The 23,439-nt window shown below is 38.4% G+C and overlaps 1 protein-coding gene and 1 long non-coding RNA gene across 5 annotated transcripts in view; one reads left to right on the plus strand and one right to left on the minus strand.

Annotated features, from left to right (window-relative positions):
• Positions 1-14,431, minus strand: part of LOC115940395 (uncharacterized) — a 53,044-nt gene extending 38,613 nt beyond the window's left edge. The window contains exons 1-4 of one of the 2 annotated variants that reach the window (XR_014144334.1): positions 14,296-14,421; positions 12,796-12,994; positions 2,667-2,790; positions 1,692-1,842 (exon numbers count right to left, since the gene is read on the minus strand). This is a non-coding gene — a long non-coding RNA (uncharacterized LOC115940395). Of the gene's footprint in view, positions 1-1,678; positions 1,843-2,666; positions 2,791-12,795; positions 12,995-14,295 lie in introns of those variants that run through there. The other variant, XR_004075162.2, reaches the window with a different exon arrangement.
• The window catches only part of OXR1 (oxidation resistance 1), a 354,710-nt gene that overhangs the window by 264,476 nt on the left and 66,795 nt on the right, over positions 1-23,439 (plus strand). Inside the window, exon 1 of one of the 3 annotated variants that reach the window (XM_006731720.3) lies at positions 13,913-14,377. The exons of the other annotated variants lie outside the window; for them this stretch is intronic. Coding sequence (XP_006731783.1) covers positions 14,179-14,377 — 199 coding nt within the window. The 5' untranslated portion in view covers positions 13,913-14,178. Of the gene's footprint in view, positions 1-13,912; positions 14,378-23,439 lie in introns of those variants that run through there. 3 annotated transcript variants of the gene reach the window in all.

A 23,439-nucleotide genomic window follows, 5' to 3' on the forward strand; every position in this document is an offset into this window, starting at 1 on the left:
ACCAAAAATATCCCCAGACATTGCTAAATACTCCCTGCAGGTAGAGTTGGCAGCTTTAATAAGTGAAAAGAGAGGATGCCCAGGTAAAATTGAATTTCTGATAAACAGCAAGTAACTTTTTCATTAAGTATGTCCTGTGCAACAGTTGGTACAGACTTGTACTAAAAAACTTATTCGTCATTTTTCTGAAATTCAAATTTAACTGAGAGTCCTATATTTTAATCTAGAAAGTTTTGGGGGAGGCAAAATTGCCCATGACTGAAAACCCCTGTGCTGGAGTATCACTAAGTTAAAAGCAAACACTCAAGAGACTCTTGACTGACAGTGCTGCTTTCCTTAACCTCTCAGACTCCATAACCTTGTTTGCAAAGAGGGGGTTCATTAACTTCCCTTACAGAGTGGAGATGAGGTATAAAGAAAATAATGTATGAAAAAACTCTTAGTACAGTCCCTGGCATAGTAAACAATTGATATATGTTCATTACTGACAATCCCTCACAAGATGGTGTCATAGTATTTACTGATGTCTGGACTGAATTTTCACTAACAGTAAAGACTGTATTACAGAAACAACAGGAACCCTGCAAGTGATTCTCAATCCTGACTGCACATTGAATTCACCTGGGGAGTGTCCTTCCCTGATGTCTGTGACCTACCTGTGAGAAATTTGGATTTCATTGATCTAGAGTGTGGCCTGGCATTGGGATTTTCAAAAGCTCCACAGGAGTCCTAAAATGTGGAGCCAAGGCTGAGAACCACTCTTTGAGAGAAAAGTATTAGAAATTGGTAGTCCTTAACAAGGAAGAGAGGAAATAAGCTAAACTTAATTATATTTGATTCTTGGGTTGTAGAAAATTGGGTTAGGATCAGATTTAGAGAAAAGACAGACATGATTTCAGTCATTCAACAAATATATCTGTGTGCCTACTATGTGCCAGGCCATGTTCTAAGCAGTAAAGGGAGTCCCTGTCCTTGTTCAATGATAGTAGGGAGGGACAGATAATAAACAAATAAGACATTTTAATCTAATTTCAAAGACTAGGACTAAGGCCTTCATGAGAGACGGTGGCATTCCAAAAAAAAAAAAAAAAAACAAAGTCATGAATAATCTTAATGGGAAAGCAAAATGGGGAGGAAGCAGCATGACTTAACAAGATGTTCTCTGAGTTTAGCTCTCAGATGAGATGAAAGCACGAAGGACATATTACCAAGGACAAGTGAAAGGATGGCATAAAACTGTAAAAATAGTGTCAGAAAGGCCAAAACAGAGTGAGGTTTTAGAAAAGTGAGGTTTAGAAACAGTAAAGCAAGAAGGGCCATTCTGTTGAAAAGGGAAGTCCTAGACTAAAAGAGAACAAGAAGGAAATGTGAGGCTCTCTTTTTGAGGAAGATGTGCTCTAACAGAAAGGCAGAACAAGCGTAATGCCTATTTTGCTTTATTTTTCGCAAGAAGAATGAACTACCAGAATACAAAACAAAAACAGTGAAATGGACATGTTTAGGCTAAGGTAGGTGAGAATACAGTGAAAGGCCACCCACATCCACTTTACATGAATTGTAACCTCTTGGTCCAGAAAACTGAGTTAGGATATTTTCCTGTGATATTTTGGTAGTAATGATAAGTGTATTTTTTGATAATTACATTCTCTTTCATAACAAACAGCAAAATACATATATAATGATTTAAATACCATAGAAATTTATTTCACGTTCAAGTCCAAAATGTTCTTGAGTGGTGTGTGTGGCTCCCCTCTAAGGATGGATTCAGGGACCCAGGTTCTTTCGAGCTGTGGCTTTGCCATCTTTAATAAATTCAGGTCTCCATGCTCATCTGTTTCCAGGCTATGAAAAGGAAAAGACCACGGAGGGTTACCAATGGGATGCTCTTATGGGCCAGGCCTGGAAGTAGCACATATGACTTTTGCAAGCCTTCCACTGGCTAGAACTTTGTCACTTGGCCACCCCTGATCAAAAAGAAAGCTGGGAAATGTAGTGTGCGCAGGAAGAACAGTAATCGGGTTTGATGACAGCTAACCAGTCTCTACGCAGATAATAGGAGATCTGCCAGAAAAATGTAGCTAGAAAAATAATTCAAATTTCAAAACATGGGGTTGAAATGGAGTTGAAGGATATAGAAACAACATAGGTTTGAAACCACTTGGGAGGGGAAAAAAGAGGGGGTCTGTACCTCATCTTCTTCTGCATATTAGAAGAAATGCACAATATTTTTGATAAATGAGAACTGACTGATCGTATCATTTAGTGGGTTCATACTTCTTCAGATAACTGAGTCCAGGGAATGGTAATGACTGTCAACCATGAAGGTGGTCTCTTGTGGTGTGCCTTGGGCCTCGCCTTCCCCGTGTCTCATTAAACATTTCTGTGAACAGCTTGAACGGAGACAAATCTGTGGCTGACTCAGTGAAAGAGATATTGAATGGTAACTGTGGATCCAAGAATCAAGAGTAGTTTCAAAAGGATCTCAGTAATCTAGAACCTAGGTCAACAGAATTTTTCTGAACATAGCAAGGGAATAAATATTTTAGGCTTTTGGGCCCTAAGGTTTCTGTCACAACTAGTCACTGCTGCTGCTGTAGCCCCCAAAGCAGCCACAGACAATACAGAAGTGAACCGGTGCGCCTATGTTCCAATAAAACCACATTTACAAACACAGGCTGAGGTTGAGGGGGAGGAGTTCTGATCCACAAGGTTTCTCAGGCATCCAGGTTGTTGCAGATGGCGTCCCCATCTAGTAGCTGTACGGTCTGGAGCAGGTAGTATCCTTTGTGGCTGAAACAGAGGCAGAGGCATCGGAGTGGGAAACATTGTCTGGATCTTAAACAGAGGCCATTATTTACACACATGAGTGTAAAACACATATATCACTTCTGCTCAGTATTTGCCAAAACTAGTCTTATGTATGGACTTATTTCAGAAAGTAGTGTGATTCCCATGAACTAAATATGCAGAAGCACCCGGAAGAGCTACAAAGGAGCAAATCTCCAACATGGCTCATAATTGGAAAATGTAGGCTCCTGAGCTCCACCTTATAGCCCGGGAATCAGGATCTTTGGGATAGAGTTGGGAAATATTCATCTTGAAAAAGCTTTCACAGCCGATTCTCATTATCAACAGGAAGCTGCTGCTGTGAACAAGGAGTGTTTATTTAAAGTAGAGGAAAAGCAACAATTAGATCTGTGGATTTAAGATTACCCTGGCTGCAAGTGTTGGATTCAAGAGGGGAGAAACTAGAAGCTGGGATTTCATGTCACAGAACATACAGGGTTTAATGAGCAAACATAAATACATGTGCTTATATATCACGCAATGTGTTAGCAGGACCAGCTCAATCTGAGAGCCTAACACCATTGTTACAAAATTTCTCTTTATATTTTAGGAATCTCCTCCCACTCCTTCCTTACTCTCAGAAAACCAGTAAGATAGGCTCAAAGAGGCCTTGTCAACTCATTCAATAAATGTTTTGTATGCCACTGCTGCTGATGCTGTTGGTTGAATAGAGCTAGCTCAGCACCCAGAGGAGTCCCTGGATAGGGACAGGGGAGTGGGATGCGTGGGTGTGGCCTGCTTCTCTCTTGAGAGGTGGCTGGATGTGGTCAAACTTTCCTTCCTGCCTGTTAGGACAACACAGAATATGGTTATATTGCTGTCTCTGCTGCTTTCTGAGAAAATTGAGATTTAAGAGATCTGCAATGGGAGAAAATAATCAGTGCATGATTCTTTTGAAAATTAAACCTATCCAGTTAGTGCTGATCATTTAAAGATTGACCATCCAAGTTTGGGTTTCTCTTTCTATATGCTGCCTGAATTTTAGCTTCTGTCCCAAATGCTATTTGCGATGGGGACGTGGGGAGTCAGGGAATCTCTGTACACTTTGGGAAGAGGAGTAGGTTCTCTTCCTTTCAAATATTATGCTCAGTACTTATCAGTTGTTCATGTACCATGGCTTGAAATAAGTGGAATATTGATAAGAACTTGTCATTGCTGCTGAGCACTTTCTTTAAGAGAGATGGATGAACTTGTAGTCAGGTTCTCTTTTTAATGGCATGCTTTGTTTTTTTCTTGCATTGATAGAGCCCAGGGTTCAGGTCCCCCCCCACCAACAGGAAAAAAAAAAAAAAAACCTAATTAGCAGCTCTAAGTTGAAGCTAGAAATTGGCACCTTGGTGTAAAAGTAATAACTAACAACAGGGTTAGGTTTCTCCCAAATTATTTTGCTCTTTCTTTTCATCTTTGCCTTTACGTTTTTTAAATACATTAAAAAAATACAAAGAGAGGAAAATTATTTCTAATACATTCTAACCTAAAATCACTCTAAAACCATAACTAAATATAACTTTAAAATATTTAATATTAATACTAAAATTAATATATTAAAATAAAGCATTTAATATACCACACATCCAAACATTTCACTTATCAGCTTTTTTAGGTTAAGAACGTGAAACATCAGAATTCTATTCAATAAACACAAATAAGAAGTTGCAACAACATATAAAGACCAATTATAGAACTAAGAGAAAAGTGGAACAAGGCTGGAGAGGAAGAATCCAAAAAGATAGAGACTAAGAGTAGACTACTTCATGGCTATGCATGTAGTCCCATCTGTAGAAATAAATACTGTACTGCAACCCCACACAGAGTACAGACAGAAAAAGAAATCTGCAGTGGAAAGGGATTGCAAATATTTGCCTTCATACCATAACACTTCTCTATGGAGAATTTGATTGACTATTGATCCTAAAGACTTTTAAAGCCTTGTTAAGTTTTCACAACTTTGGATATAAATGGTAATATCTCTTGGCACTTGTTCAATGAGCTAAGTGAAACTGATCCAGAGTCAGAAGCTGCCGCATTCCAGGTATGGAGTATTTTGAGCTGTAATTACATAATTCTAATCTTTTTTTTTAAAAAAAGATTTTATTTATTCATTTGACAGAGAGAGAGACAGCGAGAGGGGGAACACAAGCAGGGGGAGTGGGAGAGGGAGAAGCAGGCTTCCTGCCGAGCAGGGAGCCCGATGCGGGGCTTGATCCCAGGACCCTGGGATCACGACCTGAGCCGAAGGCAGACGCTTAACAACTGAGCCACCCAGGCGCCCCTACATAATTCTAATCTTTGGTAGGATATAAAAAAGGTCCTCAAATAGCTATAAGGCAAGTTGATGTGAGTTATTGTGACCTAAGTTTCACTTACAATTCTCAATGATGCTATTCCTAGTTCCCTGCTTGATTTGATTATCTACATGTTTGTTGTTTCTGACAAGTGTAGTAGTTAACACTTTTTAGACAGTTTTCAAATTGAGCAAAAGTTACTTGGTTTTTCATAGGGTTTGTAATGATTATATCCAGGATTGGCATCTACTAGAGGGGAATTTGTTTTTAATCAATATTAAGTTCTTTCTCATTCTGTCAGATTGAATCTTTACTATATACTGTTCAATGTTTTGATCACGGTTGTATCCAAACAATGACCTATACTCTTCCTCTTTGTGGTAATTTTGACACAGGTGACAGTCTCATAAGATAAGTTTGAATGCCAGTATAACCCTTTTAATGGAGAAAGAAGCAGTAAGACTTTGAATACAGAAAGCGTTAACATCAAGGGTAACCAGTTTGGTTATCTATCAAGTTAGGCTTTAGGTTTACTAACAGATGCAGATATACTAAGTGAAAAATAGATTCATTCCTTTGTTTCTTAACATCTAAAACCTCTTGGCTTAGTGGCAGTCCACTTTATCCATTCTATCAGTGATTCTGCTTATCAAATCAGAAATTTGAGTGCTGACATTTCTATCCCATAAAATAGTTGCCAGTTAGATATTACATGATTTCCATGAATTGACAAACTTGTCCTTGAGAAATGAAGGCAAGTTAAAGAGTTTCCCAAGCAAATAAAATCTGAGGGAGTTCATCACCACTATATCTGCCCTAAAAAAATGCTAAAAGGAGTTCTTCAAGCTGAAATGAAAGTGTTAATTGGTAACATAGAAACATATGAAAATATAAAACACAGTGGTAAAGATAAGTATAAAGTGAAATTCAGAATACTCTAAGACTGTAACATGGTGGTGTGTTAATCACTTATCCCCAGTAAAAAGGTTAAAGGACAAAAGTATTACAAATAAGTATGGCTATAATAATTTGTTAATGGATACACAATACAGAGGTAAATTGAAAAATCAAAAACAAATGGGGGAGGGGTAAAAGTGTAGAGTCTTTTTTTTTTTAAGATTTTATTTATTTGACAGAGAGCGCACACAAGCAGGGGGAACAGCAGAGGGAGAGGGCAAAGCAGGCTCCCCGCTGAATAGGGAGCCCCGACATGGAGCTTGATCCCAGGACCTTGAGATCATGACCTGAGCCGAAGGCAGACACTTAACCAACTGAGCCATCAGGTGCCCCAAGAGTCTTTACATGCTATTGAAGTTATCAGCTTAAAATAATCTGTTATGTTTTATGTGAGACTCATGGTAACCACAAAGCAAAAACCTATAGTAGATACTCATAAGATAAAAAGAAGGAAATAAAAGCATACCACTATGGAAATCCATCAGTTTTCAAAGGAAGACCGCAAAAGAGGACAAAAGGAGCAAAGGAACTAAATAACAGTCAGAAAACAATAATATAGCATCAGTAAACCCTTACTGAAAGTCTTTACCTGTTAATATAAATGTAAATGTATTAAATTCTCTAATCAAAAGGCATAGAGTGGCTGAATGGATTAAAAAAAAAAAAAACAAGATCCAACTATATGCTTCCCACAGAGACTCACATCAGCTTCAGGGACCACACAGACTAAAAGTGAAGAGATGGAAAAGGATATTCCGTGCAAATGGAAGGCAAAAGAGAGCAAGAGTAGCTATACTTAAAGTAGACAAAATAGAATTTAAGTCAAAAACCATAATGAGAGACAAAGAAGGTTGTTATAAAATGACAAAGGTGTCAATTCATTAAGAAAATATAATAATCATTAAAAATAGGTACACCCATATTGGAGCATCTAAATATATATTTAAAAATACTAACAGATGTGAAGGGAGAAATAGGTAAAATACAGTAATAATAAGGGATTTTAATATCCCACATTCAACAATGGACGGATCAGCCAAGCAGAAAATCAATTAGGAAACATTGGTTTTAAACTACACTTTAGACCAAATGGACCTAACAGACATATACACAACATTCCATCCAATAGCAGCAGAATACACATTCTTCTCAAGCGCACATTGAACATTCTCCAGAACAGATCATACGTTAGGTCACAAACAAGTCTCAGCAAATTTAAAAGGGCTGAAATCATACAAAATATCTTTCCCAACCACAATGGTATGAAACTAGAAATCATTAACAGTAAGAAAACTGGAAAAAAATCATAGTTCATAAATATTTGTAAATTGAACAACACACTTTTGAACAACCAATGAGCCAAAGGAGAAATCAAAAAGTATCATGAAACAAATGAAAATGAAAACACAACATACCCAAACTATTAGAAACAGCAAAATCAGTACTAAAAGGGAATTTTGTAGAAAAATTTAAGAAAAAGATCTCAAACAACCTAACTTTACACCTCAAGGAACTAGAAAAAGAACTTTGAACAAACTTAGTTCAAAAGTTAGAAAGAAGGAACTAACAAAAGATCAGAGCAGAAAAATGAAATAGAGACCAGAAAAACAATAGAAAAGATCAATGAAACTCAATGTTGTTTTTTTTAAAAAGACAAACAAAAGTGACAAACCTTTAGCTGGACTAAGAAAAAAAAAGAGTGAACAGCTATAAATAAATTTAGAACTGAAAGAGGAGACATTACAGTTGATAAAACACAAATATAAAAGTTCATGAGAGACCAGTATGCCTAGAATTGGGTTACCTGGGAGAAATGGCTAAATTCTTAGAAATATACAACCTACTCAAATTGAATGATCAAGAAACAGAAAATCTGAACAGACCAAACGTGGGTAAGGAGACTAAATCAGTAATCAAAAACATCTCAAAAAAGAGAAGCCCAGGACCAGATGGTTTCAGTGGAGAATTCTGCCAAACATTTAAAGAAGAATTAGCACCAGTTCTTCTTAAACTTTTTCAAAAAATGGAAGAGGAGGGAACACTCCCAAACTCATTTTAGGAGGCTAGCATTACGCGAATACCAAAACCAGATAAGGAGTCCACAAGAAAACTACAGAACAATATCTCTGATGAAGATAGATGCAAACATTTTTAACAAAATACTAGCAAACCAAATTCGACAGCATATTAGAAAGATCATATACCATGATCAAGTGGGATTTAGCCCTGAGATACAAGAATGGTTCAATATATGCAAATCAATAAATGTTATATATATGCCACATTAATAGAATGAAAAATAAAAATCATACAATCATCTCAATAGATGCAGAAAAACAATTGACAAAATTCAGTATCCCACCATGGCAAAAGCTCTCAATAAATTGGGTATGGAAGGAATATACCTCAACATAATAAAGGCCATATATATGACAAGCCCATTAACATCACACTCAATGGTGAAAGTTTGAAAGTTTTTCCTCTAAGATCAGGAAGAAAACAAGGGTGCCCACTCTCACCACTCATATTCGACATAGTACTAGAAGTTCTAGCCAGACCAATTAGGCAAGACAAAGAAATAAAAGGCAACCAAATATGAAAGGAAGAAATAACAATTGTCTCTATTTGCAGAACATGATCTTATATATAGAAAATCCTAAAGACTCCATGAAAATACTGTTAGAACTAATAAATGAATTTCATAAAGTTGCAGGATACAAATCAACATAGAAAATCAGTTGCATTCATATAGACTAACCATGAACTATCCAAAAAAGAAATAAAGCAAACCATTTATAATAGCGTCAAAAACAGCAAAATACTTTGCAATAAATTTAACCAAGGAGGTGAAAGGTCTCTACTCTGAAAACTGTAAGATGTTTAGGAAAGAAATTAAACAAATAAATGGAAAGGTATTCTGTGTTCATGTATTAGAACACTATTGTTAAAATATCCTTACTACCTAAAGTGTTCTACATATTTAGTGCAATCCCTATCAAAAGTCCAGTGCCATTTTTTACAGAAATAAAACAATCCTAAAATTAATATGGAATTGCAAAAGACCCCAAATAGCCAATCCTGAGAAAGAAGGAGAAAATTGGACACATCATACTTCCTGATTTTAAATTATATTACAGGGGTGCCTGGGTGGCTTAGTTGGTTACGCGACTGCCTTCAGCTCAAGTCACCCAGGGTCCTGGGATTGAGCCCCGCATTGGGCTCTCTGCTCGGCGGGAAGCCTGCTTCTCCCTCCCCACTCCCCCTCCTTGTGTTCCCTCTCTTGCTGTCTCTCTCTGTCAAATAAATAAATAAATAAAAATTAAAAAAAAATAAATTATATTACAAAGCTGTAGTAATCAGAAGAGTATAGTGCTGCCATAAAAACAGACACATACACCAGAGGAACAGAATCAAGAGCCCAGAAATAAACCATCCATATACTGTCAACTAATATTTGAGAAGGGAGTCAAGAATACTCACTGGGAAAAGGACAGTCTCTTTAATAGTCTTGGGGAAACTGGATATTCACATACAAAACAATGAAATTGGATTTCTAACTTACATCATACACAAAAATTAACACGAAATGGATTAAAGATGCAAATGTGAAACCTGAAACTATAAAACTCCCAGAAGAAAACACATGGACAAAAGCTCCTTGACATTGGTCTTAGCAATGATTTTTGGATATGATACCAAAAGGGCAAGCAACGAAAGCAAAAATAAACCAGTAGGACTACATCAAACTAAAAAGCTTCTGTACAGCTAAGGAAACCATCAATAAAATGAAAACCCAACCTAAAGAATGGGAGAAAACCTTTGCAAACCATTTATCTGATAAGGGGTTAATATCCAAAATATATAAGGAACTGAAAATTCAATAGCAAAAACACAAACAATCCAATGAAAAAAATGGGTGGAAGACCTCAACAGACACTCTTCTAAAGAAGACATACAGATGGCCAACAGGTACATGAAAAAATGTTCAATATCACTAATCATCAGAAAAATGCAAATCAAAAGCACAATGAGAAATCAGCTCACACCCGTTAAAATAACTATCCATCAAAACAAGAAGAGATAGCAAGTGTTGGTAAGCACGTGGACAAAAGGGAGCCCCCTGCACTATCGGTAGGAATATAAATTAGTATAGCTACTATGGAAAACAGTATGGAGGGTCCTCAAGAAAATAAATCTAGAACTACCATATGATCTAGCAGTTTCACTTCTGGGTATATATCTGAAGGAAATGAAATCACTATCTTGAAGAGATATTTACACTTCCATGTTCACTGCAACATTATGCACAATAGCCAAGACATGGAAACAACCTGAATATCCATCACTGGATGAATGGCTAAAGAAGAATGTGATACACACACACACACACACACACATACACACACACACACGGGAATACTACTCAGCCATTAAAAAAGAAGGAAATCCTGTCATTTGCAACAACATGGATGAACATTGAGGGCACTATGCTAAGTGAAACAAAAGTCAAAGAAAGGCAAATACTGTATGATCTCACTCACATGTGGAATCTAAAAAAGGTGAACTCATAGAAACAGATTAGAATAGTGGTTGCCAGGGGATGGTGGTTGGAATTAATGGTGAGATGGTACAAACTTCTGATTTTAAGATAAGTTCTGAGGCTCCAGTGTATAGCATGGTGACTGTTTACTACAGTCACCATTATTTGCTTGAATATTACTAAGAGAGTAAATCTGAAATGTTCTCACCACACAAAAAAAGTAACGTGTGCATTGATGGAGGTGTTAACTAACCTTATTGTGGTAATCATTTTGCATTGTATCAAATCATCACATTATATACCTTAAGCTTACACTATTATACATATAGGGAAATGAAAACATGTGTCCATTAAAAATTTATACACAGATGTTCATACCAACATTCTTCATAATAGCCAAAAATGAGAACAATCCAAATGCCCAGCATGGATAATGATGGATAAATAAAATGTGATATATCCATACAGGGTCATATTATTTTCAATAGAAAGGAATAAAATACTAATAAATGCTATACCATGAATAAGCCTCAGAAACATTATGCTAAGTGAAAGAAGTCAGATACCAAACACCAGATATTATAGAATTCCATATTATGAAATATCTATAAAAGGCAAATCCATAAAGACACATGGTAGATTAGTGGTCACCAACTCCTGGGGGTGGGCATGGGGAGTGACTGCAAATAGGTAAGAGGTTTCCTTTGGGGGTGATAGAAATGTTGAAAAATTAGATTTTTGGTGACAGTTTAATAACTGTAAATATACAATATCCATTGAATTGTATACCTTTAACAGGTGCATTATATGGCTTGTAAATCATATGTCAATAAATGTATTTTATTTTTTTAAGGCTTTTATTTATTTCTTTGAGAGGGAGAGAGGGCACAAGCAGGGGGGTGGGGAGAGGGAGAAGCAGGCTCCCCACCGAGCAGGGAGCCCAATGCAGGGCTCGATCCTGGGGTCCTGGGATCATGACCCTAGCCAAAGGCAGAGGCTCAACTGACTTAGCCACCCAGGGGCCCCAATAAACATATTTTAAAATGAGGCAAAGGTTGCTGGAGGAGGCAGGCATGGTATAAGGAAACTTTTTTTTAAGGATGGAAAGGATTTATGTGAATGATATAGGTAGGAAAAGGGGAAGGATCTGGAGTAAAGACAGAGAAAATAATACAAGAGAGAAGTTAATAACATTGACAAGTCAAAGACAATATAAACCAGACTAAGATCAAGGGTTAATTTGGAGGGGTGCCTGGGTGGCTCAGTTGGTTAAGCGTCTGCCTTCGGCTAGGGTCAGCGTCATGATCTCAGGGTTCTGGGATAGAGCCCCAGCTCAGCAAGAGCGGGGAATCTGCTTGTTCCTCTGCCCCTCCCTGTCCCCCCGACCCTGTCCCCCTCAGATTCCCCCCCACTCCCGTTTGTGAGCTCACACGCTCTCTGTATCTCATAAATAAATTTTTTTAAAAAGTTAATTTGGAGAGGGAATGGCATGGACAGAAGTTACTTCTGAGGCAAAGTAAAGGAGATGAGCTTTTGTAGACTGAAGAGAAAAAGGGAAGAAAAGTGAGAGTGTTCATATTTGATGGCCTGACTTTTCATGCAGAAGGCAAAGTAACATATTGGAGTGATGAATTTAGTAACTTCAGGAGAATAGTGATGGTTCAGACAACAAATGTGAAGAATATAAAAGAAAGCTGATTGATTATATGAATAGAAGGATTTTGGAGACATTAAGGGCTTACTTGAGTTTAAATCAAAATTTGTAAAGCACTTAATCATCAAGGTTATACATTGTTCTCCAGCAGCTCTAGCTTTCTATGAAACAGAAGGAGAAAAAAAACTGATGGGCTAACTGCCTATAAACCTGTATTTGAACTGATAGAGTACAGTTTCCTGCTAAGGTTGAATGTAAAAGTGCAGATTTAATCAAGCGTATAAAACTCAGACACTATTTTGGATATGATTATCATAAACAGATAAATTTCAAGATGTAAATTTAAAACATATTTTAGAAAAAAAATTTCAATTTAGTTAATCAGGCCTAGACTTAAGTCATTCCAACTTGATTTTTAAGCTTACTGAGCCTGTGAGATTTTAGAAGTGGTGCTAAGGGTAGTAATAATTCCTTATCAAAAAGAAATCTCAGGAAAACGAGGAGCCACCTACCATTCTACCAGATGGGTCCGGTAGGAGGTCCAGAATATCTGAACACATGGATGATTGCTGGTTATGTAGATTCCTGGGTCCTTTCTCACAAACACTGAGTTACACTCTGGGGGTACAGCCCAAACATTCTGTATTTTTAACCAGGTATAAAGGTGACGGTATTGTTAAAATGGTGAAGTTTTTCTAGTACGAATTTAAGCTGAAAGGTGATGGTGGGAAAAAGATCAGTTAGAAAAAGGGAAGTGGGGTAATCTTTATGGTTTGGCAAAAAGCTTAAGTTTCTTAAGGATTTTCTGGACTCCATTATTTGGTTTGACTAAATCTTCAACTCTTAAGTAATTCAAACCTTTTCTTCACATACATTAATAAACTGGTAATTCCAAGAAAGACGGTTTATTTATTTAACGCGTGCGGAAAACTAAAAGTGATATAAACAGATGTGAAAGGAAGAGAATAACCAGATCTTAGTAAATGTCTGTCAAAAGTCATTGATTCTTCTTTGCCTAAAGAATAAGGTTGCACACTAAAGCCCTTAATTACCTTGCTTTATAGGACCAAATTCATGGAACTGTCACTCTTAACAGTTCATAATGCCACAACGAACTTAAAATGTGACTATTAATGCTTTATTCTTCGAGTATGGTCTCATAATGCTTCGTAAGAAGCATTTTATCTAAGTTGGTTCTAACTACTAAGTTTTGCTTTAAAATAACCTTTCCTCCTTCCTCCCTACCCCCACACAGCCCCCCAAAATTACAAGCTGCAAAAGTCTGAAGTAAATTGTGCCCCTCCCCGACACACACACACACACACACACACAAACAAACTTTTTTAACACTGCCCTCCTAGGCCCCCAAACTCTACCTAACTCCAGCAGAGAGTCCCCTGGGCCACTTTTATCCCTGGCTCAGCCCTAGGGCCCCAAGGCTCAGCCTCCCCCGCTTTCCCCAGCAGTCCTGAAAGTCCGGTCGGGTCCGGACGGGGCGGGGCGGGGCGGGGCAGGCCTGCTCCATTGGAGCCGGACCGGGGGGAGTGGAGGAGCAGATAGGACGGTTCCGGCTTGCTTAAAAACCGCCAGCTTTTCGTCCCTGCATCTGTTCCAGGGAGAAAGCACCTACTTCACAAGCTAAGTTTTGCCTGACTTGGCGTCTGGAAGCAAGAATAACTTCAAAAACTTTTGCCAGCTTCTGCTCCCCCCGATGCATAGTTTCCTGATGGTCCGCCCTCGGGCCAAGCTAGGGAAGCCCCCTCCCCTCCCCGCCTCCTGTGAGGCGCGCGGAGCCACCGCCCCCGGGTCGGGTCGCAGGGGCGGGCGGGCGCGCACCCAGAGGCTGCCGCCGCCGTGGAAGCCGTCGGCCTCCCGGGCCCCTGCCCTGCGGCAGCATGGACTACCTGACCACATTCACCGGGAAGAGCGGGCGCCTTCTGCGGGGCACTGCCAACCGCCTGTGGGGCTTCGGGGGTGGCGGCGAAGCCCGGCAGGTGCGCTTCGAGGATTACCTGAGGGAGCCCGCCCAGGGGGACCCCGGGTGCGGATCCCCGCCCCACCGGCCCCCGGCGCCGTCCAGCCCGGAGGGACCTGGTGAGCCCAGCCTTCCTTCGCCTCCCGCGCGGCCGACCCGGGCGGAGGGCTGGGGCGGGGGGTGGGGGGAGGTGCGGCGGCGGTCAGGGCTCGGGGTGGGAGTGCGCGGCCCTGGCTGGCGCCGGACGTGAACTGGGTGGGCGGGGGTCGCGAGGCCGGACGTTGGCAGGTGTGCCTGAGCGGGAGGCAGGGAGGCGGTGAGGAGGGAAGGACTCGCTCTGCTCTGGGGACGGAAGACTGTCTGCAGTCTGCGTGGTAGCTTTTCCTGCTCTGCTCTTCCTGCTTTCTTCACCTAGACTCAACTTTCTTTACCCCGCCAAGTATTTGGACGGTCTGATCCATTCTTTCTTCCCTCCCATTGGGAGGTGAATGTTGAACCAATTATGATGTCGGTGTCTTTCGTCTTTGAGGTAATTAAGAACGCCGTGCCGGGTTTGGTGTTTTGGTTTGGGTCACTGTTTTTATTTGGTATTTGTCAACTGTTAGGATTCACTTCAGCACTTAATATTACTTTGGAAAAGAAAATGCTTAATTTACACTGGAACCTCGGTTGATTTTTGTGCCATGTACTTTGAAAGGCTGCGTGTGGTCTTGAGATGGCAGAACTTAGAGACTTTCTTTTTCCTCAGTGATCACTATACCCACTCTTGTGTTAGTTTTTTTTTTTTCCATCCTAAAAATCTTTCTAGCTTTACCACCCACCATTTCCACTTGTGTTCTAAATGAACACGGTATTCTAAAATAAAGGTTCTAAATAAACATTTAAAAAAACGTTCGCTGAAGAGGTGTTGCATACGATAACTTCTCCAGTGTCATTGGCCTCCTCTAAGTTAGTAAGTGGCAGACCTCTCCTAGTCATTTATATTTTATTTTTGTTAGTTGTTCTAATGTGCATTTTGGTGTTATGAGAGTCAACTTATGAGCATTAAAGAGTTTAGAATATAGAGAAAAGCTCACAGAGTGTAAGATCTATCCATAACCCCACATTCTGCCATTCATTTTAAAGCAGTGAAACAGTGGAGACATCTGTTGACCTGTGTGTGTAGGTGTGTAATTTAAACTTTGAAGAAACTTGAATATTTAAATCTTAATTTTAGCATGGCCCCTTTAAATAATTTTTCCTCACTACATATGTCTTTAGAATTCCTGTTTATGGAATTAAAAAATGAAAAAGGGGGTATTACTATATTTCTGCTTTGAAGTGTTAACCAGATGCAGAATTCTAAAGGTGGGACCAAGCATGAGGACTAAACCTTTAAAGTGTTTGAATAAAGGATTTCTAAAAATGAGTCTTTAGTTGCCTAATTGAAAACATGATAGGTGACCAGCCTCTAGATAGATGGAGAATTCAGAAATACGTGGTGTAACTTAACCAGGAAGGAATATAATCAGTATTTTAATGAGCTCAAACATACACATCGGATTCATTCATTCAGAAACATTTACTGAGCAGGCTGCTGTATCTGACACTCTCCTTCAGAGTTGCAGTTTTAACAGTCCTCTTCTGATGAAGCTGCCTTATCAACTCATGTTTAATATTTATGGTGCCCCCAGATCTCTGACACAAGTTAGGCCTTGTGATGTCCCAGTTATGACCACAGTCAGGTGGGCAGGTACGTCCTGTCATTAACTTGCTGAAAGAATTTGTACATTTACTTAATCTCTTTGGGCCTATATTTTCTTGTTTGTAAATGAGGCTGATTAGGTAATCCCAAAAGTTCTCAATTTTAGAGCTCTTTTTCATTTAGAACACAAGTGGAAATGGTGGGTGGTAAAGCTAGAAAATACCATTTGGGTGTAAAAATATTGTGGGTCTATGAAGTTATGCTTACAGAGTTCTAAAGGCAGTCAAGGAAATAAGTGCTCCAGCAATAATTTGATCACCATTTTTAAAATAAGTATAGCTTCTAGATCGACTCCTTTGAGAGGCAACATGTGTATATACAAGTGAAAAGTAGATGGTGCGTTATTTCTAGTTAGCCTTTGCTTAAAATGAGAACCTTTTTTGCAGCTGCCTACCCAGTGGATTTGGCTATAGGATTTTTCATTCTTTTTTTTTTTTTTGTATTTATGTGTTTCAGAATGAGTATCTGTCAGTCTGTTTGAAAGATTTCTTTTGCCCTTTCTGCTTGTGACTACCTTTATTTCAGATTTTTATAACAGCTGCTTAAGTTTCCTATCGTCTCTCACCCTTGCTTCAACTCTTTAAAATGTCCTGTGTGCTATTGCAGTATTTCTTGTACAGACACATCCACGCTTGTAAATTGGCTGCACTCCAGGACCCCGTTTGTTGTGGTGATCTTGCCCCATTTTGGGTTCAGCAATGATGTTGATAAAATAGCTTTGCTGTTGACATATTAAGAATGAATTAAATAAAATTTTGGTCAAATGTTTTTGATTTTTTATAAACAAACCACTTATTGTACTGTTAGTGTTACTAATGCCTTTACTCCTCTCCTAGGTGGCTGCTTTTGTTTTCTGACTCCAACTTTATATAGTTCCCCCCAAGAAAACCATAATTGGGAGTTAGACACATTAAGGAGCTTATTACACCATTGCTTTAGTTAATAACAATTACAAAGAAAACATCTTATAATTCAATTCTTGTTTCTGCCTAAAGAGTAAATTGTGACTTATTCAAGAAAAATTTTTGGACCTTACAGCTCTTGTTTAGGAGCATGACCATAAGTCTATACTATGCAGCCTTTATTTATTTATTTATTTTTAATTTAAAATCAATTAACATAGTGTATTATCAGTTTGAGGTAGAGTTTAATGATTCATCAGTTGCATATAACACCCAGTGCTCATTACATCAAGTGCCCGCCTTAATGCCCATCATCCAGTTACCCCATTCCCCAGCCCCCCTCCCCTCCAGCAACCCTTAGTTTGTTTCCTATAGTTAAGAGTCTCTTATGGTTTGTCTACCTCCCTGATTTGCTCTTATTTTATTTTTCCCTCCTTTCCCCTGTGCTCATCTGTTTTGTTTCTTAAATTCCACATGAGTGAAATCATACAATGTATGTCTTTCTCTGACTTATTTCACCTAGCCATTAAAAGTATTCACTTTACTTTTATAGTATCATATAGGATCATATAGTAATAAATAAGCAGATTTATCAAGTGTAAGTCTCAACTTATTGTGATTAGTTATTATCATAAACTGCCCTGCTATGTCAACTCTGTTTTCCCACTTGGTGACAGTATACTTTAAACGCATCTCAGTTCTATTTAAAATTTATTTTCATTTAGTTTTAGTGATTAAAACACTAGCTTCCAGGAGGAAACAGCAACAAAAGTAATAGTTGCCAGGAACATTGGGCAGGCACTACCAAATAGTTAATCCTGATAACAACTCTATAAGATAGATACTGTTATCCCATTTTTCTGATGAAGAAACTGAGCCAGACAAAGAAATAAGGGATGTAGAATCCATTTGAGTGTTATCTTCATATTTTTTAAGAGTGATGGCCCTGTCAGACAGGAAAAAAAAAATGTGAGAAGAATGCAGAGCTCTATCATATATGATGTTAAATTAAAACAAGTTAAATGAGGTAAAGGGTAGGATGGGTTGTCATTGAAGCTTAGAGTTAGGTATTAAAATGAGCTGAAAAAGCAAAATTCAATGAAGATGTTAGAAAAGTTATATTTTACATTAGAAATTGCAGATGCTGATTATCTGTAAGAGTTAGATAATTTATTTTGAACCCATGAAAGACCAAGTGGCTCTAAAGATTTGGAGGACCAATTGTTGCAGTAACTATTAAAAAAACCCCAAAACTCACAGTGTTGGTCAGTGGAGGAGAGTGACCCTAGGTGTCCTACAGTTTTAGTCTCATTTCTTAAGGTGGGTAGCGGGGTGGATGAGGGAAAAGAACCTCACCTTGATAAACAAGCTCAGGCTGCTCTCATGGTAACTGATGGTAAGTTTGAGCTCATCATATTGTTTCCTTCTTAAACATGAGTTAGATTTCCCTATTTTAGAATTGCTGCTCATCTCACAGGACCACTGAACTGAAGTGTTTTGTATTATCTGTGTTTTCGGACAAAACTGTCTCTGAATATTTGATGCTACAATAAAGCAATGATTCTCAGACTTTAATGTGTGTCAGAATCACCTGAAAATCTAGTTAAAACTTGGGGCGCCTGGGTGGCTCAGTTGGTTAAGCGACTGCCTTCGGCTCAGGTCATGATCCTGGAGTCCCTGGATCGAGTCCCGCATCAGGCTCCCTGCTCGGCAGGGAGTCTGCTTCTCCCTCTGACCCTCCCCCCTCTCATGTGCTTGCTCTCTCTCATTCTCTCTCTTTCAAATAAATAAATAAAATCTTAAAAAAAAAAAAAAAAAAAGAAAATCTAGTTAAAACAAAAATGATGGGCTCCTTCCCAAGAACTTCTGATTTAGTACTTCTGGGTTGGGCCCCATAATTTGCATTTCTAACAATTTACCAAGTAATACTGGTGCTGCTGGTCTGAGGACCACACATTGAGAATCACTGCTTTCCTTAATGGGTCTTTTATCCATGGTAAGATTAGGAGTAAATATAATTTCATTTATTAAATGCTTAGTATTAATATTTTTGAATTAAGTTTAGGAATGATCAGTGTATTTGGTCTTTAAAATACTGTGTTTCTTTTTTTTTTTAAGATTTTATTTATTTGAGAGAGTGAGCGAGAGAGAGAGCACAAGCTTAGGGGAGAGCGGAAGAGGCAGAGGGAGATGCAGACTCCCCACCGAGCAGGGTGCCTGATGCGGGGCTTGATCCCAGGACCCTGGAATCATGACCTGAGCCGAAGGCAGTTGCTTAACCGATTGAGCCACCCAGGCGCCCCTAAAATACTGTGTTTCAGGGGCACCTGGGTGGCTCAGTCGGTTAAGTGTTCCACTTGATTTCAGCTCAGGTCATGATCTCAAGGTCATGATATGGAGCCCCATGTCAGGCTCCACACTCAGCACAGAGTCTGCTCAAGATTCTCACTCTCTTCTTCTGCCCCTCCCCACTTCGCATGAGCACGCTTGCTCTCTCAAAAAAAATTGTGTTTCAGAGAATTAGGCCTATTGGAGTACATACAGATTAGTCTTTAAATACAATTTAAAATGAGTATTTGTGTAATTGTTTTCTAAATTGAAAGGTGCAAGTATTTGGCTAAATTTAGAAACTATGAGAATATTTAGAACTTAATTATACTTAAAACTTTATTCTAATGTATTTACCTACAGTTACATTCTTAGAAAGGTTTACTTGTTAGAGGCAATTAAAGTGTTTAAAGTAAAATATAGTGAATTTATAAATGCAGTTTAATGTATGTGAGAAAATTTAATTACCCAGGTTTATAAATAGGATTATTTAAGGTTATTTAGTTTGTTTTCTGTTTGAGTTGATCAGCTATCAAAAGTACCTTGGGAAGTGTGTTAGGAGTTACTAGATTTTTTTTTTTTTAAAGATTTTATTTTATTTATTTGACAGAGAGAGAGAGACAGCTAGAGAGGGAACACAAGCAGGGGGAGTGGAAAAGGGAAAGGCTCCCGGCCAAGCAGAGAGCCCCATGCGGGGCTCGATCCCAGGACCCTGGGATCATGACCTGAGCCGAAGGCAGACGCTTAACGACTGAGCCACCCAGGCGCCCCAGGAGTTACTAGATTTATAAATAAAATGCACTTGATAGTTGAAGGCTTAAGGGAAAGCTAGGTTTTTATATTTGTACTTTAATAAATCAAACATTAATTAAAAAAATAAAGTAACTGCGAATAGTTTTTTGTTTATAAAGGCTCTTTTCATGGTCACCAATAAACTTAAATTAAGAGACTCTTGATAAATTTTGTTGAATGGAAAGGGGGCATGTATTAGGTCAAATTCATGTGTTAGAGAAAGGCCAAAAATTTGCCTTTGTTTTCTAGCAGTCAGTGAAAAAAGGGAAATGTGATCAGACATAAATCAGCATCCCTAAGATAAATCTGTTGCCTAGACAGGCAGGAGAAACCCGAACTAAATTTTTTAATTTTTTACCTAATTTAAACTAAAGTAACCACATATGCCTGACTGCTAGCTATCCTACTGGACAATGCAGAAATAAGAGTCCGGAATCCAAATTCCTTAACACAATTCCTTACTATTTACATTTCAAGTGCTTAATAGCCACATTTGCCTAGTGGCTACTATAATGGATAAATAAATATAGAACATTTCCATCATTGCTGAAAATTCCATTCATTGCAGGAATATCACTATTGCTGATAGAATAATGAGAAAAAATTCTCATGGGACTCTAATATAGCAAAAAGTATCCTGACCATCTTTATAGTAAATATAGCCTCTAATTTCAAAAAGCTACTTTATTTAACACCATTCTTTAGTGTGGTTTAATGGTATAACAACAAAGTTAATAAAAGCAGTTCTGACAGGGCCAAAGCAATTAATCCAGATATGTAGTTATCAGATGGTGTATCTTAACTGAGGGGTAGGTGCTAGATTATACAGATTTTAGATCATACAGTGAGGGCTCTAGATTTTAGATTTCTGGAACAATGCTACTCAATAGAAATAAAACTTTAAGTAAAATTAAAAATTTAGTTTTCAGTCTCACTTGCCACGTTTCAAGCACTCAGAAGCCTTAAGGCTGGTGGCTACTATATTGGATAATGCAGATATAAACTTTCTATCACTGCAGAAAGTTTCATTGGAAAACACTCTACTAGAGCAATGGGTCTCAATACTGGCTGTATATTAGAATTTCCTGGGTAGATTTTTTTTAAAATTCTGGTTGTAAGGCCCCACTCTTAGCATGAGATCTCTACGATTTGACAGTAATCAAAGATTAGATCATAAATCAAAATTTCTTAAGTTTAGGACTTCAACTAGTTTTTTCTCAGGTGATTCTAATGTATAGGTAGGATTAAAAGAAACCACTATTTTCCTCAATACTGTTTCTCTCAATCAAATTACTGAGCCTCAGGGGGTTTTTGTTTATTTTTTGTTTTTGTCTTTTTTCTTCACAAGCACTGTGGACATGCACCTGTTTTATAATTCAGGTTCTGAAAAGAGATGCATGTTTAAATTGTATGGCAGGGGCACCTGGGTGGCTCAGTCGTTAAGCATCTGCCTTCAGCTCAGGTCATGATCCCAGGGTCCTGGGATCAAGCCCTGTGTTGGGCTCCCTGCTCAGCGGGAAGCCTGCTTCTCCCTCTCCCGTCCCCCTGCTTGTGTTCCCTCTCTCACTGTCTCTCTCTCTCGTCAAAAAATAAATCAAATCTTTAAAAAAAAAAATAAATTGTATGGCAACCTCTCAATAGGACTGAGACCTTAGGAAAAGTGAGGTGACTATGAAAAGTTCCTGAAAAGAACTTGAAAGAGAAATGCTGAAGATAGAATCTTAGTATATTTGCTTCCAGTCTTTTATAAGACAGTTTTTTTAGTAAAATTCATGTATGCTAACTATGAAGAAGTCATAGATTGCAAAGATTAAAGTTTAAAAGCCACCTCCAATCTAGCCATCCAGAGACATAATTAATATTAGGATAGGCGTTATTGTCCAGATCTATGTATATATACAGACAGAATGATGTATGGAGGGTTTGAAGGAACGGGTAACTGAAGGATATATTTTTTGCCATAAGAAAGTATTTTCTAAGTGGTGTGTCTAAAGTTAAGCAGAATTTGAGAAAATTCTAATACATTGGTATTATTAATTCTTGCTTCAGATGGCATTAGCATCTCCCATATTTTTTCTTCCCATCTCCTGATACTGACTCATTATTTTTACATTTTTCCTACTTGTAATATCCACAAATAGTTTTTCAACTACATTTTTATACCATTGTTCAGTACTTTCCACTAGTCCTTTTATCAAGCCCACCTCATTCTTGGAATTTTTATTTTGATACAGTTAACATAACTTCAGTCTTCTGGCATTGAATAATGTTTCCATAAAGAAGTGTTAAGCAAGCTAGACTGTTTTTTCCCCCTAGTAGGTGATTTGCTTTTTACGCATGAATTCTTTTATTTTCCAAGCACTATTATTTAATCAGGAGCAGAAAGGGAATAATCAGATTTATGTGTACTCGTGTGTATGTGTAATACTCTTAGGAATTACATCTTTTCCTCTAGGATCCATGTTGATAGAGCAGTCACTATATGGAACAGCCCTGGTCTTGAGATAGAGGAAAAAGAGAGTTAAGAAGTATAATGTGTAGGGGCACCTGGGTGGCTCAATCGTTAAGCATCTGCCGGTTAGGGTCGTGATCCTGGGGTCCTGGGATCGAGCCCCGCATCGGGCTCCCTGCTGGGCAGGGAGCCTGCTTCTTCCTCTCCTGCTCCCCCTGCTTGTGTTCCCTCTCTCACTGTGTCTCTGTCAAATAAATAAATAAAATCTTAAAAAAAAAAAAGTATAATGTGGGTCTTAACAGTTTACCTGGAATACTCCTCACTTCTGTTCATGTTTCATTGAGCAAAGCATGTTACATGGCCATGTCAGACATCAGTGGGATGCAGTGTATTTTATATTCCTCCCCAGGAAGGAATATAGGACACTCAGTAACAATGTAGTCTTATCACAATGACTATTTTAGAAAACATATGAGTTTGACAGAAATTTGAAAATTGCTAGTCTTTCTGTCACCAGTAGGGAAGCCATTTCTTCTGCCAGTTATTCAGTCTGCAAGTTCGAGCCTTCCAAAAGTTCTATTAACAGTGCTTCTCAAATTTGTTGCACATGCATGTCAATTGGGAATCAGTAGTTCTGGAGTGAAGCCTGAGATTCTGCATTCACTGGCAGCTGCATTCACTGGACGCACCCTGGTGATGCCAATGCTGTTGGTCCCTGAAAAACAACTTTAAGTAGCAAGGCTGTCTCTATATAGCACTTTATATAATGGAGATTTTCACTTAGAAGCAGACCACTGAAAAAATCTTTGGCTAGATAGAGAAGGGGGGCACTAAAGGGGAACAATTAATGGGTCGGAGACCAAGAAGAGTATATGAGATATTACCAAATAAAGGGAAAGATGAACACTGAGAAGGAATTAGTTGAATGCTTCAGAAAGATCAAATAGAATAAAATTGAACAGG

Source organism: Leptonychotes weddellii, chromosome 4 (genome assembly GCF_054177405.1).
Source record: "Leptonychotes weddellii isolate Sample4059 chromosome 4, ASM5417740v2, whole genome shotgun sequence".
In the NCBI taxonomy this organism is placed as follows: domain Eukaryota; kingdom Metazoa; phylum Chordata; class Mammalia; order Carnivora; family Phocidae; genus Leptonychotes; species Leptonychotes weddellii.